Genomic DNA, 14,434 nt, shown 5'->3' with positions numbered 1-14,434 from the left:
TCTGCAATGTCAATAAAACAGGACACAGGTGTTTTTTTTACTTTACAAATGTTCTCTTTATTTACACGTAATAGTCTTCAGTATTCACTCATTTGGCTGACTTGAACCAAGACAGAAAAGGCTATGGTTTCTAAAACAGATATAGTACCTGGACTCGACTGGAAAGCTATGGCTCCCGCTGCCTTTATGTCAAATCAGACATCGCAAACAAACCCACTATGTTGCTTAAGAAGTTGCAGTTAAAACAGTGCAATGACACCTTATTCAGGCAAAAAAGAAACGATAGAAAACATACAAACAAAAAAATCGTATAAGAGTCCATTTGACTTCTTTCGAGAACATTCTTATTTGGTCGCAAGACATGAAAGCTGATGAGGATATCTAGTAACAACTGGGAAGAGCACCATGGATTGGACAGCTGGCTTGTTTGTTCATTCATTCATTAACTCATTCATTCACCTTAAATGTATGACAGCAAATTCCATTCAGTTAAAACAGAAAGCAAAGGTGAAAAAAAGCTGTTATTCAAACCCATACGTAAGCTATAGAACACCTGGTGGCTGTTTGTCTTTTTTTCTGAGGTGGCTAGCCTATATGCGGTTCTAAATCTTATGTAGAGTAGGTTGTTTGTAGAACCAGTGTGTCAGCCCCTAGAAGCTGATGAACTAGACTATCTGAGGGCTACTATTTTCCTTAGAGGGATAGGCCTCTGTTTGCATGCAGACGCCCCACCTAGCACTATCTTCAGGGCTGATGGCCTATCAGTGGCCTCTGAACTGTGGCAGATCTAATGTTCTCGGTCATATCACGGACTGCCACTCAGATACTCCACATGACGGCTCAGATACACAATCCCCACAGAGGAGTAGAGTCCATGTGGACAGGGAAGACAGCCTACAGCCAAACGACCCAATGTATTGAAACTCTCTCTCTCACACACACACACACACACACACACATCCAAAGCTTTCCTTGTTCGACCGACCACACACACACACACACACACACAGATGTTCTCCATCCACCGGATGCAACACACTCACACACACACAAATACAAACACACAAATACATCTTCTTCCCACAGAATAATACCAAAATCAGCCAACTATAGAGCTCCATGCTGTAAACTGTAGACACAGTTTTCAATGCCCAACATAGCACAATATGTCTGCATGCTCTAGATCAGATAGGAAACTAGGACAGGAATCTACTGATAAGGCTACCCAGAAAACTACACAATCTACCGCTTATGACTGTTAGTGGTATAAACATTCCCTTATAGTGCTATGACATGAAATCCTTCCACTCTAAGACCAAATAGTACACTATCAGCCAGACAAGCCACATTTTAAGGACACAAAAAGCTGTTCCGAACTTTTTTTTTTGAAGGGCTTGTCTATCAAAAACTACTACAACCTGTCAGACCAGACACTCTAGAACAGGACAAAACCGAGACAGGGTTAAGTCAGGAAATGCATTTAATCTCTTTCATACTGGCCTTGGCTTTGACTTGCGGTCTTGAGGCTCCCACAATTTTGATAAGGCAACTGAGGGGAACGATACAAATGACGGCGACAAACCAAAACCAAAATAAAAAAAAGGCACCATATTAGTTAAGTGTGCTTTCTGAAGTCATAACATGCTGATGCAAGGTTCTACAACTTTCGCAGCACAGAAAGACGTAAGAAGACAGTGAATAGGGGAAAGATCCTATTCGTTTTCTCAAACAGTTAAACAAGATGTAATATGTGATTACAGTAGGCGACATGGGTAGGCACTGCTTATAAGAGGGGCACAACTCCAGTCAGCCACCTTTGGGTTAAACTGTCCATCAAACGGACGCTGAGCGAAAAGTCTGACTGAAGACCACACACATACACACACACAAACACAAACACACACACATGGAAACATGTGCTTGAATGTTAGTCTGACTCAATCAATCATCACACTCACTTATGTTCCACAAAGTTCAGTGGCTTTCATTTTCAATCTTCAATTTTGAGGCCTTAAATGCTTTAAGAGAACGGCATGAAGTGCTGCTCAACAAACTTGTTCTGTCAGGAGAGACAAACCAGGTCTTCACGTGTTTCAGGTTCTTGACCCGTTCCTGTTGTGATTTGACTCAAAGGAATTTCCCTTTTTTTTAACACTTCCCCCGTATTCATCTGCCAGGTTTGTTCTCATTTTTGGCCCTTTCCCAGATTTACATAACCTGGGATAAGGGTTAGGCTCTGCTGCTTGCATCATAACAAAAATAAACACAACATACTGCTGTGCACATATGCTTGAGAGCTGTTCATGGCAAATTCTAAATTCATGAGACTACATGAAACAATTAAGGGTTCTTGTACCTCTGAATTTAACGCAAATCATTTTTGAAATGAGCTTCTTTCAGTGTGACATAGGCTATACAAACACCGCTAAATGTACCAATACAATATGATTCCCCTAAGCACTATATACCTCTTACTGAGGAGGTGGGGATGTCTGTTAGGATACAGGCTACTATTGAATATGGCTACACAGGGTACTGTAAGTCTTAACTAATAATGTTTGCCCTACAGTCCCACTGGACAGCACGTACAGGACTGGGCCGAGAGGATGAGGCAACGCAGCCCTCTTTTGATATTTGCTTGCATTGCGTAATCCTGTCCCGCACGCGGGGACGAGGTGTTCTGATGAGCAGCTTCTAAAGCTGACGACCCACGCTGCTGACCGGGGGCCCAGTTCTCTCCCTCTCCACAGGGCTCGTCTCTGGACACGGACACACACACACACACACACACACACACACACAGAGACAGACGGACAGACAGACAGACACAGGCGGGACATGGTCTCCTCCACTATCCCACAAGGCACAGGTCTAGTCTTCTCACTGACTATGTTACACACACACACACACACTCACATCAGCACTGGAGGGCAGGGGGAGGGGGGAATACCAATCAGTTCAACAGAGGCAGTTAATCCCCAGTTTCTCCCGCAACTCCATGACTTCACAAAACAGAAATTCACTAGCATACCACTCACTCAAACACACATATACACACACACACACACACACACACACACAATGAAAGTACAGTGGGGAGTAAAGGGATGTCGGCCAGATGGGAGAGACCCTGGGACGCCGGGACGCTAACGTCAAGTGCTCAGCTCTGGCTCTCGGCGCTGCCCTGGCTGTGGGAGCCATCTTGTTCGTTGATGGTGTGCAAGTGCAGACAGACGGGGGAGCGTGGCAGCGAGGCCTGACTGAGCCCCTGCTCCTGCTGCTGCTGCTGATGAGGATGATGATGGTGAGGAGGATGATGAAGGACCTGCTCCAGGCCGTCGGGGTGTCCACGCTCCTCGTCCGCTGGCCCCATGGGGTCCTGGTGGTGCCCGTGGTGGACCACGCCACCGGGCGGGTGGCAACTATCGCAGAAATCGCGTGAGTGTAGAACCTCTTCTTCCCCTGCGTCCATCAGTCTCTCTAGCTCCTTCATATGTTCTTCATCATCATCATCATCATCATTATCATCGTCCTCCTCTTCCTCTTCTTCGTCCTCCCCGACGCCTCGGCTGCACACGCACACCTCGATGCCTGAGTCGCCCGTGAAGCGCCGGTGGCGCCCGGGTGTGCGGTCCTTGTCGTCGAGGGGCGAGGGGCAGCCATAGGGCTCTCCGGCCGGCTCCTTGCAACAGTCTCTGGCCTTACTGCCCCGCGCCGGAGGGGCCTCCCCGGCCAGCAGCGACACCTGCGGAGAAGGATGCTGCTGCCGGCCCTCGGACAAGGGGGCTCCTGAGAGCGCCTTGCCGTCGTCCAGCACCCCGCGGGGGCCCGAGAGGCTGGACACGGGCAGGTGGAGCTGCTGCTGCTCGGGGCTGGGTGTGGAGGGGGCCGACGGGGCCCCGGGGCCCGAGAGGCTGGCTGGGCCCTGGGGACAGTGGGATTCGGGTTGGTCAGCTGATGTGGGGCTGCCGCCCGCCTCTGTTATCGACGTCTGGGCCGGACTGTAGGGGGGTGGGGGGGTGGGTGGCCTGTTGACCACCTCTTCATACGCGGGCAGCAGGTAACTGGGTAGGAACCCTGGAAATAGTTAACAAAAAAAAAACACAGAGGAGAAATGTGAGAGGGATATAAGAAGGTGATGATATAAAGGGGGAACAGTGTGAGCCATGCGGCCACTCCAGGCAATGTTTCTGGAACATGCCGTGATTTGCTCATGTACTTTCATGCAACCGTTGACACTAGCCAATAACTTTCTAACCTGGCAAAGCTCAACAGGAGAGAGAGAGAGAGAGAAAGGAAAAAAGGAAGAAAGAAAGAGAAAGAAAGGGGGAGAAAGAAAAAGAAAGAAAGAAAAAGAGAGAGGAAGGTAAAGAGAAGGTAAAGAGCGAGCGAGAGCGCCTTACTGAGGTAAAAGGGCAGTGATGTGTAGTTGTGGGCCTCGCGGTAGGCGATGAGGTTGATCTCGTGCTGCCGCTGCTGCTGCTGGAGCCGGTGCTTGGTGCGGCGGTGGTGGCACACGCAGCAGCAGATCAGGATGATGATGATGGTCCACACCAACCAGAACCCTGAGGAACAACGCCAGCGTCACGGCAACCGGTCAAAACAACAACACTCCCCAGCAAATCAGCCTCCCAACCCCAGCAGAAATGGAAATACTCGACTACGGCATCGCGACAGTACCCACATCACATTCCGGTTCATTTGAAGCCTCCCTTCTACATCCAGGCTGTTTTGGGCAGCGTATCATTTTTGTATAACAGAGACATACTAATAAAAGAGTGCCTGTTAAATGCTGTGGTGGCATTGTTTGAGGACCACTGTGTGAGGGGATAAAAATACAATGGTGTCTTCAATGTGTGGTTTCCACTGATAGAATCTAGGCTACATCTGTCTGCTAATCAGTCATCTGAGGCCAGAGAGAAGTTAGAGATGACGGAACACAATTAGGGGTTCTGGTTAGGAATGCACATCTGCCGCCAACACAATGGCCCTTCGTGGCTAACTCGCCCACCAAGTGCCAAAATCTCTTTTATCAACTACACCATGAAATCTCCACCGGAGCGTTAGGGCTAGTACATGCCACGGCGCTACTGCGCAACACTACACATCAACTCAAGACTTGAGAAAAAGAATCATTCAGCTTGTCCCGACTGCTCACACCTGAATGCTAGAGCACTTAGCGCATGTTTGAGTGAGACGTTGATGCATGATCTTTTCCACACTTAGCACTGCCACTAGAGAGGTGTGTTTGAGCGTGTGCAGGGAGCCCACAAGGTCACCTCTATTCAGGCTGGGAGTACCCGAAAGAGCTTACCTTGCTTAGACACACACTTAAGCTTTCCAGACACTTTTGCTCTCTACAAATATGCTCATGAATAACATCACATCAAGTGACATCAGTCATGTAACTGCTTTTTTTGTGCACTTCCTAATTATACAGTTTTGGAGAAGAAAACGGAGTTGCACAACATTGACAGTTTACAAGCTGGTCACCCTTTATCGGGCAGGCAGCACATTTCCAAGCAGTAGAATACAGACTCCATCCTGGGGGCAGTGGACTGAGGTGGGGGTGAGAGACTGGGGGCCTTTTATTGGCCTTTGGGCTGTATGAACCCTCAGGTCGCCTGTGTGTGTGTGTGTGTGTGTGTGTGTGTGTGTGTGTGTGTGTGTGTGTGTGTGTGTGTGTGTGTGTGTGGGGTCAGAGACGGAGATCTGCATGCTAAATATACCTAATTACTTTTGATTAATTGATGTGGAATAAGTCTAAATCGGTCTGGAATGCCCTCTCTGGCAGCTGCGTGAGGCTACTTGGGCATGGCTGGTGCTTATCAGGCTCCTCAATTAGCCCTGTGTGGACTGTCCTGCACCAAGGACACATTCCACTGGCAAAGTGGTTGGCATTTTTGTACAGGGAGGGGTGGTTGGGAAAACGCAGCTGACTGGGCCTAAGCCAAACAGCGAGTTCAGCGTGGCGTGGAAAACCTCCCGCTCCCACCTCCGAACAGACCCATCTTAGGTGCTCAGGGAGGGGACGCGCGGGGGCAAAGCGGCCGCAATTTCCTCATCTGTTTCAATTCCAGACGCTCAGGCACGCTCGCTCGGACAAACAGCAGCACGCACGGGGGACCGAGCGCTCAGCGGGTCATGGAAAACAGCTGCGGAGAGGTCGGAACCATCGAGCGAGAACGAAGCGGGGCGGCGAAACTTCATCCTCAAATAATGCTGTAGCCAGCCTTGGAGGGAGGAAGGCAACACACACCAGTGAAATGAGATGCAGAAATAAAGAGAAGAAGCCAAAGAGGAAGGGGGGAGAGAGAGAGAGGGAGGGAGAGGGAGGGACAGGGAGGGAGAGAGAGGGACAGAGAGAGAGAGAGAGAGAGAGAGAGAGAGAGAGAGAGAGAGAGAGAGAGAGAGAGAGATGTATTGAGAGACCGAGAGAGAGGGGAAAGGTTCGCCTTCCCAAATGGAGAAACCCAAGGCAGCTGTTTACGGGAGCGGAGGTGATCGGGTTACGCTGGCAGCGGTGTCTGTCTGTGGGGTGTTATGCGCTGGCCCAATGTGAAAAGGGACCGCGCGAGCAGAGGCCTTGACTCAGCAGCTAGCGTGCCACAGCACGGGCGGGCCTTGCCGGCCTCGAGAGCTGGGCTCGTCCTGGGCCCGGGTCCGCGTTATTAAAATAGACGGAGCGCCCGGAGGGAGCGGATGTAACCCGAGCGCAATGTCTCAGCCAGGAGCGAGCACCAGCGCAGCTTTCCCAACAAGACGCTTGTTTTGTCCAGGGCATGTTTCCCACCCTGGGGTGAGCGCTTGCTGACCATTTGAAGGACAGCGAGTGGAAAATGTCAGCAGAATCCAAACATCTAATGAAATATCAGGACCTTATCAACTTAGTCTGCTTGGTTTGCTCTTTGGTCTAAAACTGATTTTTGCAACACAAATAATATAACAATGATGACATTTAAGACATATTTACTGTGACCTCATCCACCATTGTGTAATAATATTTCCATGATTCACAACCACAAAGTTGATAATATATTGCTAAATGTGATAGATGTAATACATCTATCTAATCATATAATTAGAAGTTAAGTAGGAGTAGGACGAAGCAGGACTATGGTGGCTGTCCAAGAGATGATGCACACGTGTTACCTAACTCCCCTTCTGCGAGACCCAGAAAAGGCAGCAGAGCCTGCTTTATGTAATCGCGCCAGGTTCTCATGGTGTTAAAGCAGAGGGGAGGCAAACAAAGCAGAACACGGAGGTGTTTTCATCTCCCACTGCAGGGGTGTGGAGGCACTCAAAGGCAGGAGACACAGAGAACCAGAAAAACACTTTTCATTCCACCCTGGAACCATCCAATGAGAAGGCAGGGCTTTGGGGATGTATGCAGTGTCGGTCCAATGGGAGGGCAAGGTCTTCCCTCCTGTTTAGAGGTGCTCTAAGCAAACCAGATGTGTTTTTCACTTGTCAGAGCATACACGATGAAATACAGCTACACTGTTATGTTCTCACGTGCACCTGACCTGACCATGGATGTGATGAGGTGCAACACAGACTAAACACACAGTGTTTGGTGTTAAGTCCTCAACTGCCTTGTTTAAATATAGAGTTGTCACTGGTCACTATGGTCACTGGCTGTCCACTCTTTACAACAGACATTACAGCATGCCATCAGCAAAAACGTGTGCACATTTGTTGACAACCAGTTAATACCTTTAACCTTTAATATGACACATAATCATCGTGGGTGGGAGGGGTAGAAGGTTCCAGAGGGAGAAGAGCCTGTGATGTCACTAGATGGCTTTAAATCAGATACTTGTTTAGCAAATTAAATCAGATATAAACACAACTCCACGGATTCCACAAACAATCAAAACAACGTGCTTTTCCCCACCATATGATAAGAGTCTACTGTAGAAAAGGCAACTAGTTAACTATACAAGATGGAGCCTACCTGATAGCTGAATCACAGCACAAGAGGGAACAGTGTGGAATATTACATCATGTGACACCAGCTCTCAAGAAATAATCTTGTGATCAATCTTATGAATTCAGGCTGATTATTACCTCCCATCATTTAGTTGTTTTGCATTTCTTAAAATGACCGTCGCAAGCGCACAGTAGCAGTCATATAGACATATTGCCCATCACAAACTTCCTGAGTTTTTGGTCAACAATTCCTGGGGCACCAAAACACTGGGGCACATGAAACTTGGTGAGTATGTAGCCCCGCTAAACTTTTGCGGAAGATTTTTGTTTGGTCCCCAGGGGCCACTCCAGCTGCGCAGTGGCCGCTTACCACTTAATGTGTGGAAAAGCACTGTCGCTGATATTTTGGTTGAGAAAAGGTGACATAACTAGACCAGAAGGAAAGGTATGCAGTCAACACTTGGCCTTTGGGGGTGTGGCATCCATGCAATCTCTCTACCTGTCTGTCTTTCTGACATCTCTCCTGGTGGTGATCTTTTTGACGTGCTTTACATAACAGCATATACATGTAGCCTAAATGATACAATGTCAACCCTTATTGCCCGGCACGCCATCAGCTGGGCATTTCGTCGAGCTTCCTTTCAGTGCCGCAGTGGAGCTGTGGGATGGGGGTGGTTAAAAAAAGAGCCTCATCCCAAACATGCTCTCTGTGTTTTCACTACAAGCTGGCCTGGCGTCCAGAGACTGGAGACTGGACAGAAGGGTGGAGAGGGTGGAGACGACAGGTGGAGGGAAGGCTGTACTACTTACACCACAGCTCGTAGTAGTGGCTGCAACACTGGGACTCGCAGCAGTAGCCCGATTCACAGACGAAGCTCTGGTTCTTCGGCCCTTGGCATAGCAGCTTGCTCTGAAACACACAAACACACACAATAGTGTATTGCTTTCAGTGAGACCCCGACAGCTCTGGTAAATCAGTTGTACAGTGGCTGCAGATCTACCACAAATTAAATTTGTGCGCCACACACAACACTTGAAACCGACAGAAACTTGAAGATGACAGTTTGAAGATGAAGAGAAACACCAAAAAAAACCCATGAACCCTTTCAAAGAAGTTCACTTAGTATCTGTCAGGAAAACAAAACAATATAGCATGTGCACCCAAAAGTTACCCTATTACCTGTCTTATCCAGATTAAAAAAGCCATGATGATCAACCACTCCAAATGAACGAGCACAAAGGTTGTCGTTGTCTCTGTCTTTCTCTCTTTCTCGCCTTCTCCTTCAGCAAGTTGGGGACAGGAGGCACTCAAGCAGACACCGCAAAAAGCGTCAAGGCTGGCGGGAGAGAGACACAGCGTCCAGAGCAGTGCTGTGGAATCCCCCAGTGATAGCCATGAGTGGCATGGCTCAGTCAGTGATCAGGAGTGTTTGTGTCTGTGAAATGGCCCAACGGGGTGGCTGGGGGTCTGGATTTAAACTCAGCTTGGTTAGGGGTGGTGTGACCCCCCCACACACACACTCCCACAACACACACACACACACACACACACACACACACATACACACACACACACACACACACACACAGTTTAAGAGCTACCTGGTGCAGTGCCAGAGAATGCGGGTAAACAGCTCAACGTGCCATAGGCAAGAGCTGGACCCAGCCTACCTCTCTCTATTACACACATACCCAGGCTCTCGACTGGTATGCACTGGACACAACTTGACCGACAATTGGTAGGCTAAATGTTTACCGCATGAGGTATTCACAGCGGACTGTTCTGAGGGGGGGGGGGGCAGGGCACCACATGATTGTTCTGTCTAGTGGCCACTCGAGATGAAACTGCAATAGCGCTGCCTTGAAGTGTAGCCATTACAAACATATGCATGACCAATATCAGCAGTCTGGACACAGGGAGTAGACGACTGGAATCATCCTTCTGTAAACCAACAGTATACTACCGTCTACCCTGCACTACATGTCCTCTCCTGCCTATACACCACCAATGCACTTTTCTGCTTTTTTGCACTTCTGGTTAGACACTAAACTAACCAGAACTAACCACCTGAATTTGAAATGCTTTTGAACTACACCAAGAGATCAAGGACAAAAACGTTTGTAATGAATAGATGGCTCTTTCTCTCAAAAAGAGCTCCATGAACAAAACTAGTTGCAGCTTGGGGTGTGAAGGTACAGGTATTCATACCGAACTGTTTAGGTACAGGTTTAGGTTTAGGCAGTCTTTAACAGTAATCAACAGGAGGCCTTTTTGCTTGCAGACCATCCTTCAAATTCAAGTTCCGCCACAAACATATTAAGTGGTGGACCATATGTCAGTTTAATCAATTAACACAAAAAAAATATTTTCAAAAAACTATTCCTGTTGCACACTTCAGCAATATTGTCAGTGAATATTAGGTTAACAATACCTACAGGCTTACTGTACTGAAAATAAACCAAATCGTGTGTTCAAAACCAAGGTACACACTGAACTGTGAGTTTTGCGTGCTGTTACACCCCTGGGTGCAGCCTAACGTGGAAATCCTTTACAAATTAGCTTAATTACTATTACTCTAATTGTATTACTAGTGTTGTTACTGATCACAATTAATTGGGCACAAATCATCTGTTCATTGAGACTAATCCTCTGAGGCCATGCACTAAACTTCTCCAAGTGACTTGCAATATCTCTTGGAGTATTTCCCCAAGACAAACATCACCCACAAAACAAACACTTCATGTGGCTTTGTAAGCACAGCCCACTCATTTAAACTACAAGCACAGAGCTCCGACCTACTTCCTCCTAGGATTAAAAAAAAAGGAAAGAGGAGAATGGAAATTCTCGTCCTATGGAAACGAGTTTGGCCAGCCACCAGCCACTTACAGCATAGAGCCCGTGTTTATGTAAGAGGGCACCAATGAATACACGCCTTTTTCTCCTTCTTTTTTTTTTTTTTTTTTTTTTAAATACAGCCTACACGAAAGAAGAATAGGGCCACACAGCAACCGAATCAGCGTGTGATTTGAATTCGTTTTCCATGGTGCAAGAATCAGTAACAGTAACCTACTTTGGAAAAACTATTCAAATGCAGTGGCCTAGATACATGGAGACAAGGGCAAAATACACACTTTCAAAACGGATCCACTGCAGTGCTGGCTAAATTGTAGACAACCAAAGCTCTCTATTTTTTCCATCTAGGCTATTTCACTGTGCATCACAATATAGCCTGCATTATAGTCTAGGGCTACACAATTAATAGACTTCCAATCGAGACGAAATCTCATTTCAAACTAATGCAATTAATCATGCAGCTCACAACTCTGTCCAAATGGTTGACCTTGTCACATCTATTATTTCTATATTCAAGCCATCTTCCTAGTGTGGCAGAAAGTGAAGCTCACCTAACAGAAGTGCTGAGCTTTGCATGCATTAGGCATGCTCACCGATCAGAAGTGGCCCAACCTAAAGGGAAATTTGGAATACTGAACTAAAGCTTTAATAATTAAATAAACAAATTCAGGCTATATTGCAAATCAAATCATAAAATCTGTCAGAAAAAAATCAGAAGTAGGTATTTTCTCCAATTTGTGCATCCCTAGCCTTAAATCTAATCCCATTGGCTATCTATGTAGGCCAATGCCAAGTGATCTTCACTTGACAAATACATCTCCTCTGACTGTAACAAATTACAGCTGATGTACAGACACACTGGCCAAACTGATTTAAGTGCATTCCTGCATTTTTAATTTACACACACACACACACACACACACACACACACACACACACACACACACACACACACACACACACACACACACACACACACACACACACACACACACACACACACACACACACACACACACACACACACACACACACCTTAACTTTAATTGGGCCAACTCTTTGTTTCGTTTACGGATGCCTTTATCGAAAGCACCTTGATGTGCTGGGAAAGGAAGTGTACACTGTATCACTGAACCCTGCGACCTTGACGATGGCAGTGCCAGTGTGGTGCCAGGAAAAGGGAACCGTCTACTGGAGAGGGAAGCCACGTAAACCTGAGATCTTTCAGGAACCCTTTGCATGAGCCATCGCACAACACAACACACAGAAGAATGAATACTGGGAGCATGAGTGGCAGTCCCAGAATTACTTTCCAAGTAGAAGCCGTGTCATATTTTCATTGCAGTGCACTAAAACCTGGGTCTTTAAGAACAACACACAGAATTGGAGTAATGTGGTTCAGTTTTCGTGAGGACCTTAGCCGCTGTGTTTTGTATCACCTGAAGCTGTGTGATAGTCTTTTTAGGAAGGCCTGTGAAAAACCCACTGCAGTAATCAACCCTGTTGTAGATAAATGCATGAATGAGAGACCAAAATGCAACCGGTCTTGTAGTTTCTAGCCAGAGAGAAAGGAATCAGCAACACAGATGTGATAGGCTCCTTTCTGTGGGGATTCTGATAGACAATATGAATGTGCTATATTCCCGAAAGTGTGAGGCCATTAATTACACACCTGCTAAATCCATGCAAAACAAACAGCCAATAATTATGGTTATGGTATTTAGCAGACACTTTTGTCCAAAGTGAATATTATGTTAAACATACAGTACATGATGGCAGAGATCAAAATAATGAACAAAGTTGTTGCTTATGTGCTACAACGATATTACGAATGAACACATTTACATTTAACTTAATCTACAAACAGGATAATACAACCATAATGCATACGCTATGACTCCTAAATGAAATATTTAAACTCCTGAGAAAAAGAAAAGACTGTACAATGTATGCATACAGTAACTGAGACTGTAAACCTTAACAGGAACCTTGAGTGGTGACGAATCAGATGTGCAGATGTGGTGGTTTAAGGGTTTGAGCACAGGGAGCCCCAGAACTGTTTCTGTTTACAGCAGTTTCTGATTACGAGAAACAGTCAAACAGGCAGTCCGAAAGGCTGGCTGTGTTGTTTTCTGTTATGTCAGTGTTGACACACCTATTCAAAAATAGGTGAGAAACATGTGTCTTTGCATTTTAATCCTCAAGACCACGTACGCAGCCCTAGAGGCTATATCTGAAACAGTGTCAAACCCAGTAAGCAATCATCATAAACACTCATAACTCCGAAGGAGATTATCTCTAGCAATAAACCCTAGCCAACGAACATCAATGGCAGTCAGAACAATATGACTGTGAGGTACTGTTGTTCTACACTTGTGTGTTGTGAAAATATCAAGGGGCAACCTAATGTGTGATGATGAGGAAACAGTTTATTTTATAGCAAACGAACAAGAGAAAATCCACACCCAACAAGTCTCCTTCCTCTGTTCAACGCTAACGGGGCCTGTTGACAAGACCTGTAGGATAGTTAAACATAACCGGGGAACCAGGTGCATCACTTTCTGTCAAGTTCACATTCTTGTCCAGCTCAACAATTTAGCAATCATTCTCTTTCTTTAACGTTTCAGCACTGTGTATACATGATATGGGGACCTTATGACTAGCTATCAGAGTTCATAATACATGTTTTGACGTTTTTCATGTTAAACTTGACTTTCTTAAGCATTATTTAGAGTCAATGAGATAAAAGTTGGGCCTATCGCTGTACAATGCGCACGGTGAAGGACATTTCAATGAAAGAGAATCTTGTAGCTAACCAAATACTAGGATCTCAGAGCTAACGTTACACCAGAGCCCGTCTACGTCTTATTAGACATTCTCTGGTTACACTGACAATAACGTTACCTAACGTTAACTATGTTAGCGATATAACGTTGTAGCTTGCAGGACTATTAAGGGCATTTAAGCTCTTTTAGCTAAAGTTGCAAACACGTTGTTTGGAGAGGTCAGCAATAAAGAGAACAGTTTACAGCGCATAGTGCTATCCTTAAAAGAGTATGAGAGCTAAGTTAATGCTTTCCATGATCACACAGCTAGTAGCTAACTGTTATCTTGCTAATAAATACACAAATAGCTAATGTGAGCCATTTCTTGTGTGCGTTAACGTTAGCAAGCTGCCCAGTTACCTTCGTATCCAGCAAACAGTAGTGAAGTCTAGCTAAGCTAGCTAGCCAGCTAAGTTATCTTAATTTCCACTTTACAGCAGTTTGACATGATAATACATTTCAGACAACGTGAACACAAAATGTACACAACTAGCTGCTAGCTTCACTGCGCCTTGGCTGTCATTAGACCAATGAGCAGTTGTAGCCGGCGAATATAAGAGAAGCGACTTTGTCTTCATTAGTAAACAACAACAAAGTAGGCAGGCTATCATTTAGCTATCACAACTTAGGTTACCTCTGTGATTGTTCCTTGTGTTGTCACCGAGTTGAGTGGTCCAGCGAAGTTCAAAAGAAACAATCCCATTTTGAGCAAAGTCTAATTGGCTTTCCAAATGCCAAACTTTGTTTTCACTATCGGCACATGAACATGTACCTCACTACATAGTAATGTTCATAAATCCTTCGTTCTTTCTTCAACTCTAGC

The 14,434-nt window shown here is 46.0% G+C and overlaps 1 protein-coding gene across 2 annotated transcripts; it reads right to left on the bottom strand.

The window, feature by feature from the left end:
* Positions 1-31: 31 nt before the first annotated feature.
* Positions 32-14,434, bottom strand: wbp1la (WW domain binding protein 1-like a). Of its 2 annotated transcripts, none has more exons than XM_062519348.1 (4): positions 14,246-14,434; positions 8,743-8,842; positions 4,404-4,565; positions 32-4,077 (listed from the first exon to the last, which is right to left on the bottom strand). In XM_062519348.1, the coding sequence occupies exons 1-4, from the start codon at positions 14,312-14,314 to the stop codon at positions 3,161-3,163; spliced, it is 1,248 nt and encodes a 415-aa protein (XP_062375332.1). In that variant the 5' UTR covers positions 14,315-14,434; the 3' UTR covers positions 32-3,160. The 2 variants fall into 2 exon arrangements, with proteins under 2 accessions (XP_062375332.1, XP_062375333.1); XM_062519349.1 differs by lacking the exon at positions 14,246-14,434 and adding an exon at positions 9,113-9,523.

The sequence above is a fragment of the Sardina pilchardus genome, chromosome 18 (assembly GCF_963854185.1).
Source record: "Sardina pilchardus chromosome 18, fSarPil1.1, whole genome shotgun sequence".
Classification (NCBI taxonomy): Eukaryota; Metazoa; Chordata; class Actinopteri; order Clupeiformes; family Clupeidae; genus Sardina; species Sardina pilchardus.
Note: the sequence above shows the minus strand (reverse complement) of the source record. Positions and strands in the feature narration are given on the sequence as shown.

Excerpts from the sequence above, each read along its gene's own strand:
- wbp1la (XM_062519348.1), bottom strand. The coding sequence starts at position 14,314 with ATGGGATTGTTTCTTTTGAACTTCGCTGGACCACTCAACTCGGTGACA. Across the intron at positions 4,566-8,742 it reads CCACTACTACGAGCTGTGGT|GGTTCTGGTTGGTGTGGACC; the intron begins GTAAGTAGTACA and ends GTTGTTCCTCAG. Across the intron at positions 4,078-4,403 it reads ATCACTGCCCTTTTACCTCA|GGTTCCTACCCAGTTACCTG; the intron begins GTAAGGCGCTCT and ends AACTATTTCCAG.